The sequence below is a fragment of the Colias eurytheme genome, chromosome 15 (genome assembly GCF_061535395.1).
Source record: "Colias eurytheme isolate Ceu_HAF_F1 chromosome 15, ilColEury1 Martin Lab GWU primary, whole genome shotgun sequence".
NCBI lineage: Eukaryota > Metazoa > Arthropoda > Insecta > Lepidoptera > Pieridae > Colias > Colias eurytheme.
Genome location: NC_142994.1, coordinates 3,952,917 through 3,970,685, shown reverse-complemented (window position 1 = coordinate 3,970,685; position 17,769 = coordinate 3,952,917). Strand labels below are relative to the sequence as shown.

The following is a 17,769-nucleotide window of genomic DNA, read 5'->3' as shown; positions in this document are numbered from 1 at the left end:
GTTTTCAATTCGTATGTTTTGGAAGTCTCGTGTTAAATTTACACAATTGACACTTCGAAGAGACGGTATTAGTTATTACCTAATCTAACAATGCTCGCTTCGTGGTATACCTATACCAAATAGCAACACATTTTTTTATAAAAGTATAGAATGAAAGATCAAACGATGTTTTTTTCTCAGCGTCAAACATTCCTTTATCCAACAATTAGTCAATTAATGATTAATTTAACCTGTTTGAATGCTGTTTAGACTAGAGTCTAGAGTCAGTAGAGTCTGTGGTAGAGTCGAGAACTGTGATGAATGTTGTGTAAGTAGGTACACCTATTGTTGAAGCATTTGCCTAATGTTGTATAATATACACATCACATATTATATGCTATTGATGTAATGTAAATCATACTTGTTAGTTCTTAGTAACTTCAGATATAAAGCTTATAAAATAATGATATTTATTATTTACGATTATTACTTAGCGACAAAGAAAAAAGTATTTTACAATAGCGATTGTTTCTATACCTTACCCTCAGACCTATTTGATTTTGGAGTTATATTTATATCATCAATGATTATCGTAGATACACGATTATTAACTTGAATTTGATTAGTGTCACTTTATCAAATCCAATGTCCACAATTTATCACTTCTGAAAATATCGACTCAGACTGTAGATATAAAATTGATTCAGCGTCGATATTACATCATACCTACATAGATAATTAATAATTGAATACAAGCTAACCCTTACCGAGATGAAAAAGGCAACATTATTAGTTATTACAATACATATTATAAATAACTAGCTTTCCGCCCGCGTTTTCAAAGAAAAACGTGTTCCCGTAGGATTTCCGGGATAAAACCTATCCTATGTCCTTTCTCGGGTATTAAAATATCTCTATACCAAATTTCATGCAAATTGGTTCAGTAGTTAAGGCGTGATTGAGTAACAGACAGACAGACAGAGTTACTTTCGCATTTATAATACCTATTAGTATGGATTATACATATTAATGTATTTTGAGAATTACTTATTTACTCTTTCTCTCAATGGCATAATCTCGTCTTGAGATTTGCAGGATAGGGTATGCAAGAAAGAAAAATCGAAAAAAAAAGACTCATTCCACCTAAAAATAAGTTTGGTATGGTGATAAGCCCTTTATTCTCGGTAAATAGTAAATACTGATTAACCCTGGAAGGGCTAGAAGACTATCATCTTGTTTGTCGGAGACGCAGAATCTTACGAATTATTGGTCGCCACCTTCATGCACTTAGCAAGGTGTCAAAGAACTATTATAATATCCAGGGATCAAATTGATAAAATATAATGTCTATATTATAGTTTGCTTATAATTTCTATTACTTTAATAAGTATCAGATTATAGCAAACATTGAGAAAGATTATTTATAAGTAAAAGGAGTGTACCAATGGATATATATGCTCATTAGTACCAGTGAACATAAAGCTTGAGGTGGTTGACCGCTGGTAATATTGGTATAGTCACGGATTAAAAGTACCGAATGAAAACGATCCGATGACAGACATCCTATGCAATGTGTCCCTACATATTACACGCGGATAGAATTATGTATAATGTAATTCAAGATTTAAGGCCGCTGCATACGTGACGGGATTTTACCCGGACGGGACGTGACGGGAAGTTTTGGAAACATCGTTGCATACAAAATATATCCAAATACGCATATGTCACGGGAACATCGACGGGACGGGAACGTGGACGGGAAAAATATCGTCGCCGACGATGTTTAGCACGTCCCGTCCCGCACGTGCCCCGTCCCGTCCGTGATTTCGCTACGTATGCACAGTCGCTCCGTTCGTGCCGGAGAGATAATAGTGACGCCTTCCAACTCCTATCGAAAATAGACGATGAAAAACTGATCGAATGTGTACGCTCATATCCAGCTTTGTATAATTTAGCGAACCCACAATATTTAGACACAAAATATAAAAATTATTTATGGCGTAAAGTTGCTGTGGAATTATCATTCAGTGAAAACGGTTAGTGTTATTTTAATGAATATATTGTGGTATTCCTAACTATAGTCCTTTTCACCTATGATGATTCCTGTGACACTTCATCGTGTTCTGAATTAGGTATTTTATGTTTAAAATGCCAAAATAATTTTATTTGCAGAATGTAGATTACAAAGATGTTAGGCAGGTACATATTACATAGACTCTTAAACATTCTGGCTCGTAATTGAGCATGCAAATATATTGTAAATTACAATAAATAATTACAAAAACCATTACAAAATTATAGCAGCTATTATAAATTTAAATATTATAAATAATCTTATATATATTATAAATTAAACTATTATAAATCCATCTTTCGTTATTCACAACACTAGCACGTTAGATCAGAATCACGTCACGGTACGTATGCGTTTGCACCACGTTCCCGTTGTGAACGAGGCAATCACGTGCCCGTCCCGCTCACGTCCCGTCCGAGGTATTTTCCCGTCACGTATGCAGCGGCCTTAACTATACTTCGAAGAAAGGCCGCTGCATACGTGACGGGAAAATACCTCGGACGGGACGTGAGCGGGACGGGCACGTGATTGCCTCGTTCACAACGGGAACGTGGAGCAAACGCATACGCACCGTGACGTGATTCTGATCTAACGTGCTAGTGTTGTGAACAACGAAAGATGGATTTTTCAATTCAAGAATTGGCTTTAATTGCTATTGCTCTAGATGACGAAGAAGCTACGACCGTCAAGAAAACATTAACATCTTTGTAATCTACATTCTGCAAATAAAGAAATTTGAATTTGAATTTAAACTAAACAATACTGTTTTTGATTTATAAGCTTAAGATGTTTCATTTTTATATTTTTGGTAATAATGCCGCCATAAAACAAAAATATTATGCACTAAAATTATTTTGGCATTTTAAACATAAAATACCTACGTAATTCAGAACACGATGAAGTGTCACAGGAATCATCATAGGTGAAAAGGACTAAGTATAGTTAGGAATACCACAATATCTAAATATCTAAATATTGTGGGTTCGCTATACTATACAACGCTGGATATGAGCGAACACATTCGATTAGTTTTTCGTCGTCCATTTTCGATACTTGGAAGGCGTCACTACTAATCTCTCCGGCACGAACGGAGCGACTGTGCATACGTAGCGAAATCACGGACGGGACGGGGCACGTGCGGGACGGGACGTGCTAAACATCGTCGGCGACGATATTTTTCCCGTCCACGTTCCCGTCCCGTCGATGTTCCCGTGACATATGCGTATTTGGATACATTTTGTATGCAACGATGTTTCCAAAACTTCCCGTCACGTCCCGTCCGGGTAAAATCCCGTCACGTATGCAGCGGCCTTTATTGTTCACCTTTATTTCCGACATCCATACCGTGTCAGTCGGTTATCATAAGGCGACTGCAGCACACGTTCCCAGTCCACTACCAAGTGCTAGGCACACAGTACATTATTCTTCTTATATTATGGTGCTAGGTAAAATTCTGTGACAAACATGAGTGTGATAACGTTATTCAAACGTTTTGTTGTTTCAAATGCCCTTACTCTATATTATTCTATGGCAATAGTTATTGCGTTCGCTGTGAATTATTTAAAAAATCCGTTTAGAAACCCTTGGGCTACGAAAGTAAGATTGGAACCACCAGCAAGACTATCTGACCCGAAATATGGAGTGCATAAATACTTGAAAGCAAACGTAAGTTTAATCATGTTTTTTAATTTTCTTATCTTAAACATAATTTTAACACCAACAGAGTAGATGAATAATAACAAAATTATGAAATGCAACTTAGAAGTTGATGATTTTTTTTTTGAGAATATTGGTAGACCACTATTGCAAAAAAAATATTATTAGTTACTGAAAAGTAATTTAATAGATATTATTATCGCTAAAATATGAATATATATCAGCTGACAGCTCCACTGCACTATTCCTATCATATTTTAGTAATTAAATGAGTTTAATTTTTAAATTAACTAGGTAGGTATATCTTACTGCTACAGACAAAAGATAATCTTAGATAAACAATTTCGATTCGTCACTCTCAGTCGTCATTAGTCGACGTTACTATATTTTTTTTAAATACTGAATAGTGTAGACTGTAGAATAACAAAGATGTATAAATAACTAGTGGTCCGCCCCGGCTTCGCCCGTGGTACATATTTAGCAATAAAAGGTAGCCTATGGCTATGTCCTTTCTCGGGTATCAAAATATCTCCATACCAAATTTCATGCAAATTGGTTCAGTAGTTTAGGCGTGATTGAGTAACAGACAGACAGGCAGAGTTACTTTCGCATTTATAATATTAGTATGGATAACTGCAAACATGCCGCAACTCATAATCGTAACCTATAATAATTTGATGTTATTACTCTATTAGCACTCATGCGATTCGTTCGTAGCGCTCGAGCGCGCTCGTATTTTTTTTTGCGATTTTTCACATTCATTAGGGTAGTTATAAATTATAGTTTGATGTTATTAAGGTTTAGGGTTCCGGAATCAAAGGAATTTGAATTACTAAATAGTTACTACGTAACCTTTGAGACCTTTTTAATAAAACTTCGCTCTTCGTCTCTCATAAATTGTATGGGTGATAAATTTTTTGTAGTTGCTCTTTAGATTATGTGTACAGTGTGCGGAACCCTTACTGTTGCAAGTTCCACTCGCACTGGACTGAATTTTATTTCCGTATGTGTAGTTCTAATTAACTCACTTATTTTCGAAAAATATTAATACGTGCAATTTAAATACAATCGTAGAATAAAGGAATGCTAAAAATCGACAAAATATTATATTCTCTTACTTTTTTTTGTCTGACACCTTCTTGTTACTAGGCTACAGTATGTTTTACTGGGTAGAGTCCTTAGTCCGTATAGAGTACAGTGTGACCCTTAAATTTTAGTATATTTATTTTAATACTAGTTAGTTATTTCAATAACAACAACAACACTCATATTTTCACATAGATAATATACAATAGGTACTAATGAATAGTATTATAAGCTTTGAGACTGAAATAAAATTTAAATTTGAATTAAGACTCTAGTTTTCAGACAATGTCTGTACGTAGATAAAATCTCATCTATCTTACACTCTAAATGCATAATAATTTCGCAACCTTAATTTTCGCAAACCTAATAAGGTTTGTGAAAATTAAGTTTTCCCATTCCCTGGTTAAGATTTTTTACAATCGTATTTCGTTTTTTACATTTCATTAAAATTTAAGATCATAATCATAATGTTGCTTTTTCATCAATTTTTCGGACTGCGCTACGAATAAATAAGTGATTAGATTACCGCTAAAATAATAAAGCACAAAAATGGCTGCTAATTGTAAGGTAAACTTGGCTTGGCTATGCTTCACGTCATTGATTTTTTTAATGTCCCAGTGTATCGTAGTATATACTTATAAGACGATAAATTTCTCAATAGCACGTAAGATATTTTATCTAAGAAAGCGGAACGAAATTGATGCAATGAATGCACAAAGCGATTAAATTTTATTCTATAGGTACACATGAATAGTTTATAAAAGATAGTAATTTAGGTGTTTGTATTTTTTCTTAAAAAATAAATAAATAGAAGAAAACTAAATAGGAGTACTTTATGATATCTGGTTTGATAGGAATCTAAAACAACCAATCGGCCAATTCATAGCACAGAGCACTCTCTAAAATTATTGATATGATTATTATTGATGGTAACTTACCATCAATCAGATGTTAGGTCATTGGTAAGTTGGTAACGCTTTGTCTTTTAGTTATTTGATTGGATAGTTAACGGATATAAAATATATTTACAAAATAGAGTGATTTCTCTACCTAAGTATACCCGTGGCCCCGTCGTTGATGCGGCTTGACGGAACACAGTGGGGTTTTGGTCGGTAGGAATCCGGCAAGCCTTATAATGCATATTCGTAGTAACTTTAGGAATTTACATATTTAGGTAATTTAATAATTAATTTCTGTTTCAGAATATAATACTTCATTATGTGGAAAATGGTGATCCCTCGAAGCCATTGATGGTGTTTTTGCATGGATATCCTGAATTTTGGTATTCGTGGCGCTATCAGCTTGTAGAATTTAGTAAAGACTACTGGTAATTTAAACCTTTTGTATGTATTAAAAACAACGATAAATGTAGTGAAATTATAAAAAAATATAGTTATAAATGTATGTATCGTAACAAAATTGTTTACTATAATAGATTAATAGAAAATTAGAAATACTGTTCAAAGCAGTTTAAAATTTTAATAAGTGAATAAAGTGGCATGGACATAATTAATAATATCCTACCTGTAAATATGTAGGTATGTTTTTTAAATGTTTTTGTCGATAATTTTCCACAGGTGCATAGCCGTCGATATGAGGGGTTACTGTGATTCCGAAAGACCAGAGGAAGTATCAGCTTACAAACTTGAGTTATTGGTAGAAGACATACGTGATCTAGTGCGACAATTGGGTAACTTTTTATATGTTATTTGTGTAATAAAAGATATGTTAATAGGCGGGTCCACATAAAATGAGCAGCGCTGCGCAAAGCAGCTCGGTCAACCGTCAGTATGAACGTGACTGGGCAGAGGAAAATGGCAGTACAGTTTTATATTGACTGGACGCTGTATAAGGACCCGCCTATAAATTTTTATGCTTAGTTCTCTAAATAAAATTGAAAACTATTTCTAGGCAGAGAGAAGTTTATCCTCGTAGCTCACGACTGGGGCGGTATCGTAGCTTGCCAGTATCGGGATGTATATCCAGAAACACTACAAGGTATTATCGTGATGTCCAGCACAGCGATTGACATTTGGAACGAAGCGATCTGGACATATGAGGAACAGAGGAAGAAATCCTGGTAAAGCATTATAAATTATAATTTATCATGCATAGGAGCATGGTGTTTATTGTTAGATAGTACCTATACATTTATTTTCTCTTTAGAAACTTTAAAGCTTTTATGGAATAGATATACATTTTATTAAGGTTAAAATATAGGATGGAAGAATTTCGAATAATATCAACAGGATGATTCATATTCATTGACATTGAAAACAATGAATAAAAACTCGAATCTTTCATTCTTCGAAATGCAGTTGTGAATATTAAAATAATCATAAGTTTTATTTTTTGCAGGTACGTGTTTTTGTACCGAATGCCGATAATTCCGGAACTTTTGTTTCAACAAAATAATTTAGAATTATTGGACAGAGCAATGCTTGTAAAAGGAAGAACAACAATTGACAGTCAAGACATCGAATGTTTTAAATATTGGTTCAGCAAAAAACGTAAGTACCTATTCAAATAAGACTTAGAGTTAAGACTGTTTAGTTTAGTTCCTTTTATGAGGTACTTCCTATTTCTTACAACAGATGTTGTTTAAAATTCAAGATTAAATGGATTCAATACTGTGCCTGCAGGATTACCCGCATTTCTCCGCTTCTATTGGAGAGCGTTTTGATCTAAAACTGATACTTACCTACCTATATGATTTCAAATCGTACCCGTAGCGTAGTACTGAATTAGCGCATTCAACCAAACATTCAAACAGACTATTCAACTTTATTATATTAGTATTTTCTTTGTCAATTAACGTGTTTTCCGACATTTTTTCCAGATGCAATTACACCACCGATCAATTATTATAGAGCAAACTTCAGGTACACATACACGTCTCAAAATTTTAAGGAGGATATACCGTTTCTGTATGCTTTAGGAGAAAAAGATCCCTTTGTAAGCAAAGAGATAGGTGATCTAATGGAAACACGATACACAAGCCTTGAAAAGAAAGTAGTGAAGGATTTGAGACATTTTATGCAGCAGGAAGATCCTGATACAATTAACAGTTTAATAAGAAGCTTTTTGAATAAGCATAATTTATAATACCTTGAGAGAATAAAGAAGAAGTTATTATTAATTAAGAAGAATACATGTGTTAAAATCAAATAATTTTAAATACCTTCAAAAAGTCCTCATAGACCACAGTGAATAAAATTTTTTACGTAATATGATTTGTTACCTAATTATTTTTCTGCTCCTATTGTACTTTAACTCATTTCGTGAAATTTTATAATCCATTTATAATAAAATTCAAGACACTACAAAACAAAAGGCTGTTTTTATGTATTCATATTATCAATATTGAATATTAGACCGGGCTCCAAGGAGATGTTCGTTTGCATAAATAGCGGACCTAAATCTGACTTCTCCCGGTAATTAAATATGGCATACAAAGAAAAAAATAAATATTTCCAAAACATGCCGCGTGGGGTATCAAATGAAAGAGCTTATTGAGTAGATCACGAATATATAGCATACTATAACATTTCTTACACTTTCTCTAAGATTTTTTAGAAAATTTACGAAAATGGTCCATTTTTGAGTTAACTTTAAACCACTATAGATTGAAAACTCATGAATATATTTTTTAAATTATTATTTTAAATAATTAACAATAGTCCATTGTTTACGATTCAATAGTTAGTACAGTGAAATAGTTGCATGGGGGAGTGGGGGGAGCATCCAAAGATGGCGAGTATATTTAAAATATAGTGGGGGGAGCATCCAAAGATGGCGAGTATATTTAAAATATACTCGCCATCTTTGGATGCTCCCCCCACTCCCCCATGCAACTATTTCACTGTACGAACTATTGAATCGTAAACAATGGACTATTGTTAATTATTTAAAATAATAATTTAAAAAATATATTCATGAGTTTTCAATCTATAGTGGTTTAAAGTTAACTCAAAAATGGACCATTTTCGTAAATTTTCTAAAAAATCTTAGAGAAAGTGTAAGAAATGTTATAGTATGCTATATATTCGTGATCTACTCAATAAGCTCTTTCATTTGATACCCCACGCGGCATGTTTTGGAAATGTTTATTTTTTTCTTTGTATGCCATATTTAATTACCGGGGTGCGGGGAAGGGGACCACAAAACTGGTTGGCAACATCTGTCTATAGGATGTCTGGGATCTAAACAATATATATCAGAAGTCAGATTTAGGTCCGCGATTTATGCAAACGAACATCTCCTTGGAGCCTGCTCTATATTACATTTATCCATATAGGTACAGGTTACGTCATATCATTATTCAATTTCAAAAATAATAAAATATCAGACCTATAACCTATTGTACCTACGTAAAACGTATTGATACTCATGTTTATGATTATTCGTGACCTTTGAACATAATATATGTATTATGAATTAAGGTAGTTTTCGGCAAAATGTAAAATTACATAATACATTATTAGTCTGTGATAATACTTACCTAGAACATTGTGGCTTACTTACAAGCGCGACATAAACGTCTATAGTATATACAAGGACAACTACAAGGTACCTAAATATATGTGATTATGCGGCAAGCGAAAAATACTGTACTGTAAATTACTGAATTACTTTATTGTTTCCTGGAATACATTGCGCTTTTTTTGTTGTGGTGTCGGTGTTCAGTTTCATAAATCATTTTATATAAGGTAAAGTAGTAAAATATAAATTTCCTATATATATAGATATTATAAATGTAGTGGAGGGTAGACGTAAGAACCGTCTCACGTGTTATAGTTATGCTCTTTGATATTGAAGAAATGTTAATGTTAGGTAAGCAGTGAATATCAATTCAAAAGAATAATAATAGTTTAACAAAACTAAAAAACACGCTTTTAGTTAGGTTTTCTATAAAACGCGTGTTTTTTATTTTTTTTAACTAAGTATTATTTATTTTATCAAATTAGTGTATTGTCATCGGTCCTAAATAAATCTACAAAGTTTGAACGAAATCTGGCCGTTTAAAGTGGGTCAAAATCGCGCCCAAAGAAGTCGGCTACAAACATACTGTAGGTGAAGCTAATATAAAGCGTGTAAAAAGATACAACAGCATATTATATAGCACAACATCGCTATAGTTTCTAGTGAAAGAATAAAGATTTAAATAATATAATATTTTATTAAAAGTGATTCACATTCTAGTAATGACAATTTTAATTGATACCCACTAAATTATCATTTTATTTCGAGGCAGTAGTATTCACAGATTCACTTTATTGTAAACGCTAATTATAAATTGTTTCTTCATTGATACGTATCGTTAGAAACAACCACAAATGACAAAGCAAGTAGTATAGGAAAAAGCGTAAAGTGCAAGAGGCAGTGGTGTGGTCGTGGATAAAAAAAAAAAACAATTGATAAATAAAATAAAAAAATATATTTTTAAACTCTAAAGGAGAATGGGCATTTTACTATGGAAGTTGGGCCTGAACCCTTGAGTTGGACCAATACACATGAGATATTGTTTTTATAATAGATCATAACACATAGATAACGGGAAAAATATATATAAAAAAATAATCAACCGGGTTTTTGTACAGTCACATCAAGTTTTATTTCTTTGTGTATAATATTTTTTGCAGTAAATAACTGTTATAAGACAATGATAATATCTTTATGTTACTCCAATTCACTTTCACTTACAAATACATACTAATCTTAAGCCTTCTAATAAACGAAATACACTAATATTATGTTTTGTAACAGGTACCTATACCGTGTTTATTATAATTCAACGTAGTTAGACGTTTTTTGTGGTTAAACCACAGTTAAACTCAGTCACTCCATTGACATTTAGATTTATATTTACTTCACTCGAATTAAAAACACCGTTATTGTGCGCAAAATAATAGCCAAATAAATAAAACTTTTTACCTTGACTGTACAAGAACCCGGTTGATTTATTTTTTTATTTTATTTTTTTCGTAAGGTATGTGTAATGATCTATCACAAAAACAATATTTCGTGTGTATTGGTCTTAGCCCAAGTTTCAGGCCCAATTTGCCCATTCTCCTTTTACAATATACTGTAATTTTTGGCTTTGTAATTTTTTATTCGATTCGACAATTCTACTCCTTTTTTTAAAAGCGGACAATGCAGTCTTCAAACTTATATTCCTCATTACAAGTCTTTTATTCTGTTTTCGTAGTGCGTCTATTTTCTTGTTTTTGTCTATGAACCTTTTTTCAAGAATATCTATTTTTTTCTTCATATAAACTTCTCTGGGAGTGTCTAAAATAGATCCAATACTCAAGGAAGATGAAAGAGACTGTCTCTTTATTTCTACATTCTCGTCCTGTAAAAAAAAAATGTTAATTTTTTATGGTTGATGATTTTTAAGTCAACTTAAAAAATAATTATAATTTGTATTTTTTATAATTTTCATGTACCTGGTGTAAAGGCTGGTAACTTGATTCACTATTCACAAAACATTCTTGATCCGCCTGTGGCACCAGCTAAAAATATGGAACCAACATTATATCTCTGCGATCCCCAAATAAAATAAAATGCAAATGCACTTTACTTTGCATATTATATTCTATTTATTTATCTTTAGTTTCTGTAACTTACGTGAGCAGATCCAATCGTTTCCTCTTCTATTTCGATTAATTCCTGTTTAATGATAATATCATTACTCGCTTTATTGTCTTGCAGCTGTAAGTAAATAAAAAATCAAGACACAAGGAAGGTTCTTATGGAGAGAAAACACGAAAAAGAGCAATGGGGCAGAACGGCGTCACTGGGGCAGCTAGTACACAATCAATTTGTATTATCTGAATGTGTTTAAGTACATAATATATACAATACATTATACATAATATACTATGTAATACTATACGCTCGTCCCAGCTTGACCCGGGGGCCGGGATAAAATTAAAATTGAGCCTGTGTCACTTGGGCAAGTTTCGGAGTCTATTAATTTCAACTGTTCTTAATAAGGCGTAGGTAACGTTGTTAACTCACAAGCAAAGTTGGTTTTGCACTTCTGATGAGTCTTCTGAAACCTTTAGTTGTTGTGTACATGTCCGACTCAGGAAAGTGATCGGAACAGACAACGGACCCTATCCTTGGCTTGTAAAATTCTTCACCTCGGGATCTTCCAATAATCGCTGCCCACTTAGAACACCGTATAGGATTGCGTGGAAAACTAAAATAATAATATGTAATAGAAAAACAAATGTTTCACATGAAAATCTTATATATAAAATTCTCGTGTCACAATGTTAGTCTGCATACTCCTCCGAAACGGGTGGACCGATTCTCATGAAATTTTCTGTGCATATCGGGTAAGTCTGAGAATCGGCCAACATCTATTTTTCATGTGTACCACGGGCGAAGCCGGGGCGGACCGCTAGTCTTCTTCTTATATATAAAAATGAATCGCAAAATGTGTTGGTAAGCGCATAACTCGAGAACGGCTGAACCGATTTCGATAATTCTTTTTTTATTATATTCCTTGAAGTACGAGGATGGTTTTTATGTAGAGAAAACGTAAATATGTACTACGGGCGAAGCCGGGGCGGACCGCTAGTGTGAAATAAAGCTTCATAGCTTGTATTATCAACAGCCAGAGTCCAGACACAACTGAAGGATGGGGGGGATATTTTTAAGGCACCCATAGCTGAATGGATAAATAATCGACAACATTTTTTTTTATAAACCCATGAAAGAAAAATCCGTTCCATCTTCGTTACGCTATTATGTATGGTGTATTTTAAGAGAAAATAATTTAAAACGAAAAATTATAATGGTGATGTCACCGTGCTGGTAGAATTAATAAAAAGTGTATTTACTAAGTTTAGTATTTTATTTACTTTAGGTACTCTATAGAGTTTGCAAATTTTCCAAACGAGAAAATAATAGGAAATTATGGTATACGTCTACGTGTTTTTCTATACATTTATCAGTTCTGGCGTTACGCTACCGATAATACGCGACGCATATTCCGTTAGATATGAACAGACCCTACAGGGTGTCCCAAGAAGTATGGATATACAGAAGCCAGGAGGTAGAGGACCTAGAGGGCTATCCGAATCACCCCCGTGTACTTATGTTATGTTTTGTACTTTCAGTATATCCATACTTCTTGGGACTTCTGTATATCTCGCGCAAATTTGCAACTAAATATATTTCTGTTCTAAATCATACTAGTTCGAGAAAATAAGTAAAATGAGCGGAAATAAATCGTGTAGTTTTGAAAATCGCTAGTTATTTTTTACATGTCCAGACCAGATGATCATATCGAAAGTCCTCAAGGGTGGGGGGTGAGCAAAGGGTAGGGAGAGTAATTCATAGGACCTTTTCTAATGTTTTAAATAATTCTACGCCACTTTTAATCAACAAAACTCAATTGAATCGTAATGCTGTGACATTTAACTAAAATAGCAGACTATATTGCTTAGCTGCCTATTATATGCTATTATCTTGTGTATCTAATCTGTGCCAGTGCCATCTTCCGGAATTTATAGATGTCGGAGTGAAGTGAAGTAGCGTTTTTCTCTTTTTTTCCCGAGGTACAAAATACTTAACAGTAGCTAACGCTACGCTACCCAAGGGTTTATAATTATTTAGAAAAACGTCAGTCGTCAAGTTAGTTTCACAATTTTTTTTATACAAAGTTGCACTTGCCTGAAATACGAAACTCCATCCTTTTTATGTTTTATTATAGAGCTATTTCGACAGATTTTCACTGAACACTTTGTCATTGCGATCAGTCTGTGCGATCAGCGATATGTTGTCTCGTTGTCAAAGCGCCTTCGAAATACAACTAAACGAAAACTCTGCTTTATTAATCGCGTAGGCAGAGATTTGGTTCAGACAATTTTTTGACCGTGACATGAGTCAAGACGACAGACAGACGTTTTCAATGCCACAGATGAAAAATACTATTTTTATATGATTTCGATTGAATTTTGTTAAAGCTACACGATATTTTGACATATTTTATTAATATATTTGTATTCCATGGTACCTACAACTGAGACAGATTTTTAAATAAATCCGTAAACGACGGTAAACGATCCCCTTGTGTTGCATTTTTGGTAAAATTTTCCTATCGGATAAATCTTCTACCCTGTGCTTCTACCTCTTATCCCAGTCTTATCCAGATCGAGACATTTTTCAATTTTTGTCAAATCAAATCTAGGACACTTGGTTCAACCCTGTGGATCAACCCCATAACCTGATGGAGTGAAAATTGAGCTTTCCCAATTTTATAATCGATAGACACATAGTCGGCAGTATTTCTAATCTGTGGAAATGACTTTCAAGGTCATGTCATCAAGTATTATACTGTTAATTTATGTTGCTTATCGAAACATAATGCTTTCTCTCTTTTTCATAGAGTTCTAGCCATATAGCCTTCGTGTTTTTTTAAATTTGTCTCTATAAATTCAATACGGTATCGTTTCTATGTGCTTCTAATGAAAGCTAATGGCTGCCGAACCCTAATCGTGAAACAGCTGATGTGCTTTGCTTATTCGTAATAAATTAGCGTTTTAGCTGGTGTGTTATTAAAATTATACAGATTAGATGATTCGTCACTTGTGCTTTAACTATATGCGACGTACAGGGTTTGTATATTTGATGAATAATACAGTGAAATGAAGCTTTACAACGGAAGGTTTTGTAGACTGTTGGCCTTTTCAGATGTCACTGACCATACAACAAATAATTTTGGACGCTAAAAGACTGGCTGGCCGTCTAAAGGAGCGTGAGACAGAAGCTGATGCTCTGCTAACCGAAACTCAAACAGCTTACAGACAAATAAGCACTATGAAACAGGTACAATTGAACCTTATTGCTTTGCTCCAGTAATTCCTTGTAAGACCTATTGACAGGCTAATATTTTCATTATACTATACATAAGCAAATGTAATGTTAGGTAAATATTGATCAGTCGATCTTATCAATTCAATGTTTATTTTAGTACAAAGAAGAAGTAGATACTCTTAATGAGGCTTCGAGGGAAAGACCGAGAGGAGAATTAATCGCAAGTATAGAAAGGGAATCTCGATTGATGAGAGACGTTCAGCGGGAGAATGGGGAGCTCAGAGCGGCATTGGAAGATCACAGGAGAGCATTGGAGCTGATCATGTCAAAGTACAGACAACATACAGAAAAGAGAGTATGGGAGTCGAGGATAGACTTCACAGCCGCTATTAATGAGAAGCAGCAAGAGGTATTCTTATGAACAATTTGTGTATAAAAACAAACTTTTATACACAAATTTTTATATATAGATACATAAATTATACTAAAAGTTTTATTTTTAAAACAACTGATTAAATGAAGCTATGTATTTAGATTGTAAATGATAAAATATATTATTACAGTTAATTCGCCAGCAAGCAGAGCGTATTAATGAAATGACAAGTATAATGTACAAAGCAGTCAACATGGATGCTCACGGTGATTCAAGGAAGGAAGAGGAATTATACCAAAGGCTTATTACAGAGAATAAGGTATATTATGATATTTTATTTTGCATAATATATGTACTATTTCTTAGCTTTTCTATGGTTTTTATTTTAGTTCAATTTTTTTGTGTATGTGCTAAACAAAGAATTTTATCTCATTTGGTGAAAGTTAGAAAGTTGGGATGTAGGTTATTAATTTATTTCTTCATCATTGGCATTATCAACACAGGTCACAGGCCTTCAATATGTGAAATTTATGGTCTTATGACATGCCATTCTTTTTATTTTGTTTTTATTACATGATCCAAGCTGTGGTTAAAATAATTTTAAATTAAATTAGGCAGTTTAATTATTTGCAGTCAGTCTCAAATCCTAACTTATGTATTATGTTGGTTAATTTTATAATATTTTTGTAAAATTCCCAGACATATTTCATTCAGCTATTGATTGCAAATGAAATATTGATGTGATTAAGGTTTCAGAGAGCATAATATGACATATATTAAAAAAAAAATTATGGTTTGAGACATTCCTAACGTAAAATACTCAATTCAGAAACAGGACGGAAGACAACTATCATCATAGTATTTCATTTTAAAAAAGTTTTTTAATAAAAATCATGTAAAGTTCTGAAATGCATCTACCCTGGTTGAGGATGCTAGAATCATCTTAATCTTAATAGTATTAGGCGAAAGTTTGTAAGTATGGATGTATGGATGTTTGTTACTCTTTCATGTAAAAACTACTGAACCGATTACAATGAAATTTAGCACACATATAGAGGGTAACTTGGATTAACACATAGGATAGGTTTTATCCCGGAAATCCTACGGGAACGGGAACTATGCGGGTTTTCCTTTGAAAACGCGGGCGGAAATCTAGTTATGTTATAGAATTAAATTGATTCCAATGATGGACATTGCAGGGTCTCCGCGAGATGCTCGACATCTCGCGGCGGTACGGCTCGGACAAGGCGTACGCGCCGCCCACCGAGGACAAGGACGTGCAGACGGACGGGCCGCCCCTGTCGGGCGCGTGACGACCCGCGCTCGACACGTGCCGCCTCTGAACCAACAACCACCTCATACCATACGCCTTGTATCCACTTGAGCATGCTCAGGCGAATGAGCGGCTCATTTGGCCGAGCCCAAGAAGCTTATATCTAATGCACTGGAGATTGCACTATGACCATTAACTTGTAACAAGAAAATATGACGTTGAATTGATCCCTTTCACACCTAACTTGGCCAAGTTAGGTATGAAAGGGATAAAAAAACATACAGGCGTCATTCAACGTCATATTTTCTTGTTACAAGTTAATGTTCATACTGAAATCTCCAGTGTATTAGATATAAGCTTCTTGGCCGAGCCGCTCATTCGCCTGAGCATGCTCAAGTGGATACAAGGCTATACATGTGAACGTTCTCTCGTGACACTGACATTTGTGCGACAAATCTCATGTGTGTGACCGGCTCCACTACATTCAAGGCGTTACCTACCCCCGTTATGAACTCTCACGGTATTATCGAATCATTTCTCTATTGGTTGTATTTAATGTTTGTTATTCATTGTACTATCTAAATATATTTTCTGTCTGTGCTCAGCGATCATGATGAAGCGCCCTTTGTTGAAATTTCCAGATGTGATGAATGTTTGATTAATACTTATGGCATTACTGTGATCTTTAGAATCTACATTAAGTATAACATGCTACTAATGCCAACTTAACATTTATTTAGTGTCTGGTATAGATATTAATTGAATTTAAATTAATATCTTCCAATTTTAATGTAGTAACAAATTCAAAACATTTTATTTGTCACAGATTTTGTATGTTTTCAACGTTTTCAATATTGTCATTTAAAAGCAAGGGCACAGAGGCAGAAACAACATAAATGTTCATGTATTTTTTTAGGTAATATTATTTCTGTAAATAGTCCTTATTAAGATACTACATTAAAATTGGTAAACCTCTACATGGAAATTAAGTAAGATGTTTTTATAATTGCCACTATAATACTGGGGTAAAACTTCTAAATTTCATACTTTGCAATCTCTACAAGCTATTAAATATATCTAGTAAATTAGATGTACTGTGCTATTTAGACAATATAATAATAAATTGTATAGTTTATATTGCAAAGAATTTCAACTTTACTTTCTCTTTCAGTTCAGTAGATATTAAAGTTAAGATTTAGTAGTATATTCATAATGTTAAAACTTATAACTCAGTAGATTATAGTTAGTAGATTTTACGAAGTAAGTTTATTCAGATCTATGTCGTAGTAAGATATTATTATAACAAAGGATCAGCAGCACCCATGAAACTGTTTTCTGACGATTTTTTTTTCATTTTCCTTTTTAATCGAAAGAGAGCTGTGCAATATGCATATCATGACAAACACATTTAATGAATCATTACTTTAATAATTCTTGAAAGAGTACCTATAATACATATATATATAATGTATATTATAGCCTATTGAGAGAATAATC

General features: G+C 33.6%; 3 protein-coding genes across 3 annotated transcripts; 2 read left to right on the top strand and 1 right to left on the bottom strand.

The window, feature by feature from the left end:
* The first annotated feature begins 3,393 nt into the window (after positions 1-3,393).
* Positions 3,394-8,022, top strand: LOC149902193 (epoxide hydrolase 1-like). The gene is made up of 6 exons (XM_090109841.1): positions 3,394-3,718; positions 5,998-6,122; positions 6,373-6,485; positions 6,707-6,875; positions 7,154-7,305; positions 7,635-8,022. Exons 1-6 carry the CDS (start codon positions 3,518-3,520, stop codon positions 7,898-7,900), a joined length of 1,026 nt encoding a protein of 341 aa, XP_089965967.1. The 5' UTR covers positions 3,394-3,517; the 3' UTR covers positions 7,901-8,022.
* Positions 8,023-10,844: 2,822 nt separating this feature from the next.
* LOC149902192 (uncharacterized) lies at positions 10,845-13,685 on the bottom strand. Its single transcript, XM_090110227.1, has 5 exons — positions 13,484-13,685; positions 11,819-12,002; positions 11,426-11,509; positions 11,245-11,310; positions 10,845-11,150 (listed from the first exon to the last, which is right to left on the bottom strand). The coding sequence occupies exons 1-5, from the start codon at positions 13,558-13,560 to the stop codon at positions 10,845-10,847; spliced, it is 717 nt and encodes a 238-aa protein (XP_089966353.1). The 5' UTR covers positions 13,561-13,685.
* A 584-nt stretch (positions 13,686-14,269) lies between these two features.
* LOC149902191 (FGFR1 oncogene partner 2 homolog) lies at positions 14,270-17,261 on the top strand. The gene is made up of 5 exons (XM_090109925.1): positions 14,270-14,427; positions 14,504-14,638; positions 14,784-15,035; positions 15,190-15,318; positions 16,199-17,261. The coding sequence occupies exons 2-5, from the start codon at positions 14,504-14,506 to the stop codon at positions 16,310-16,312; spliced, it is 630 nt and encodes a 209-aa protein (XP_089966051.1). The 5' UTR covers positions 14,270-14,427; the 3' UTR covers positions 16,313-17,261.
* Positions 17,262-17,769: the final 508 nt, after the last annotated feature.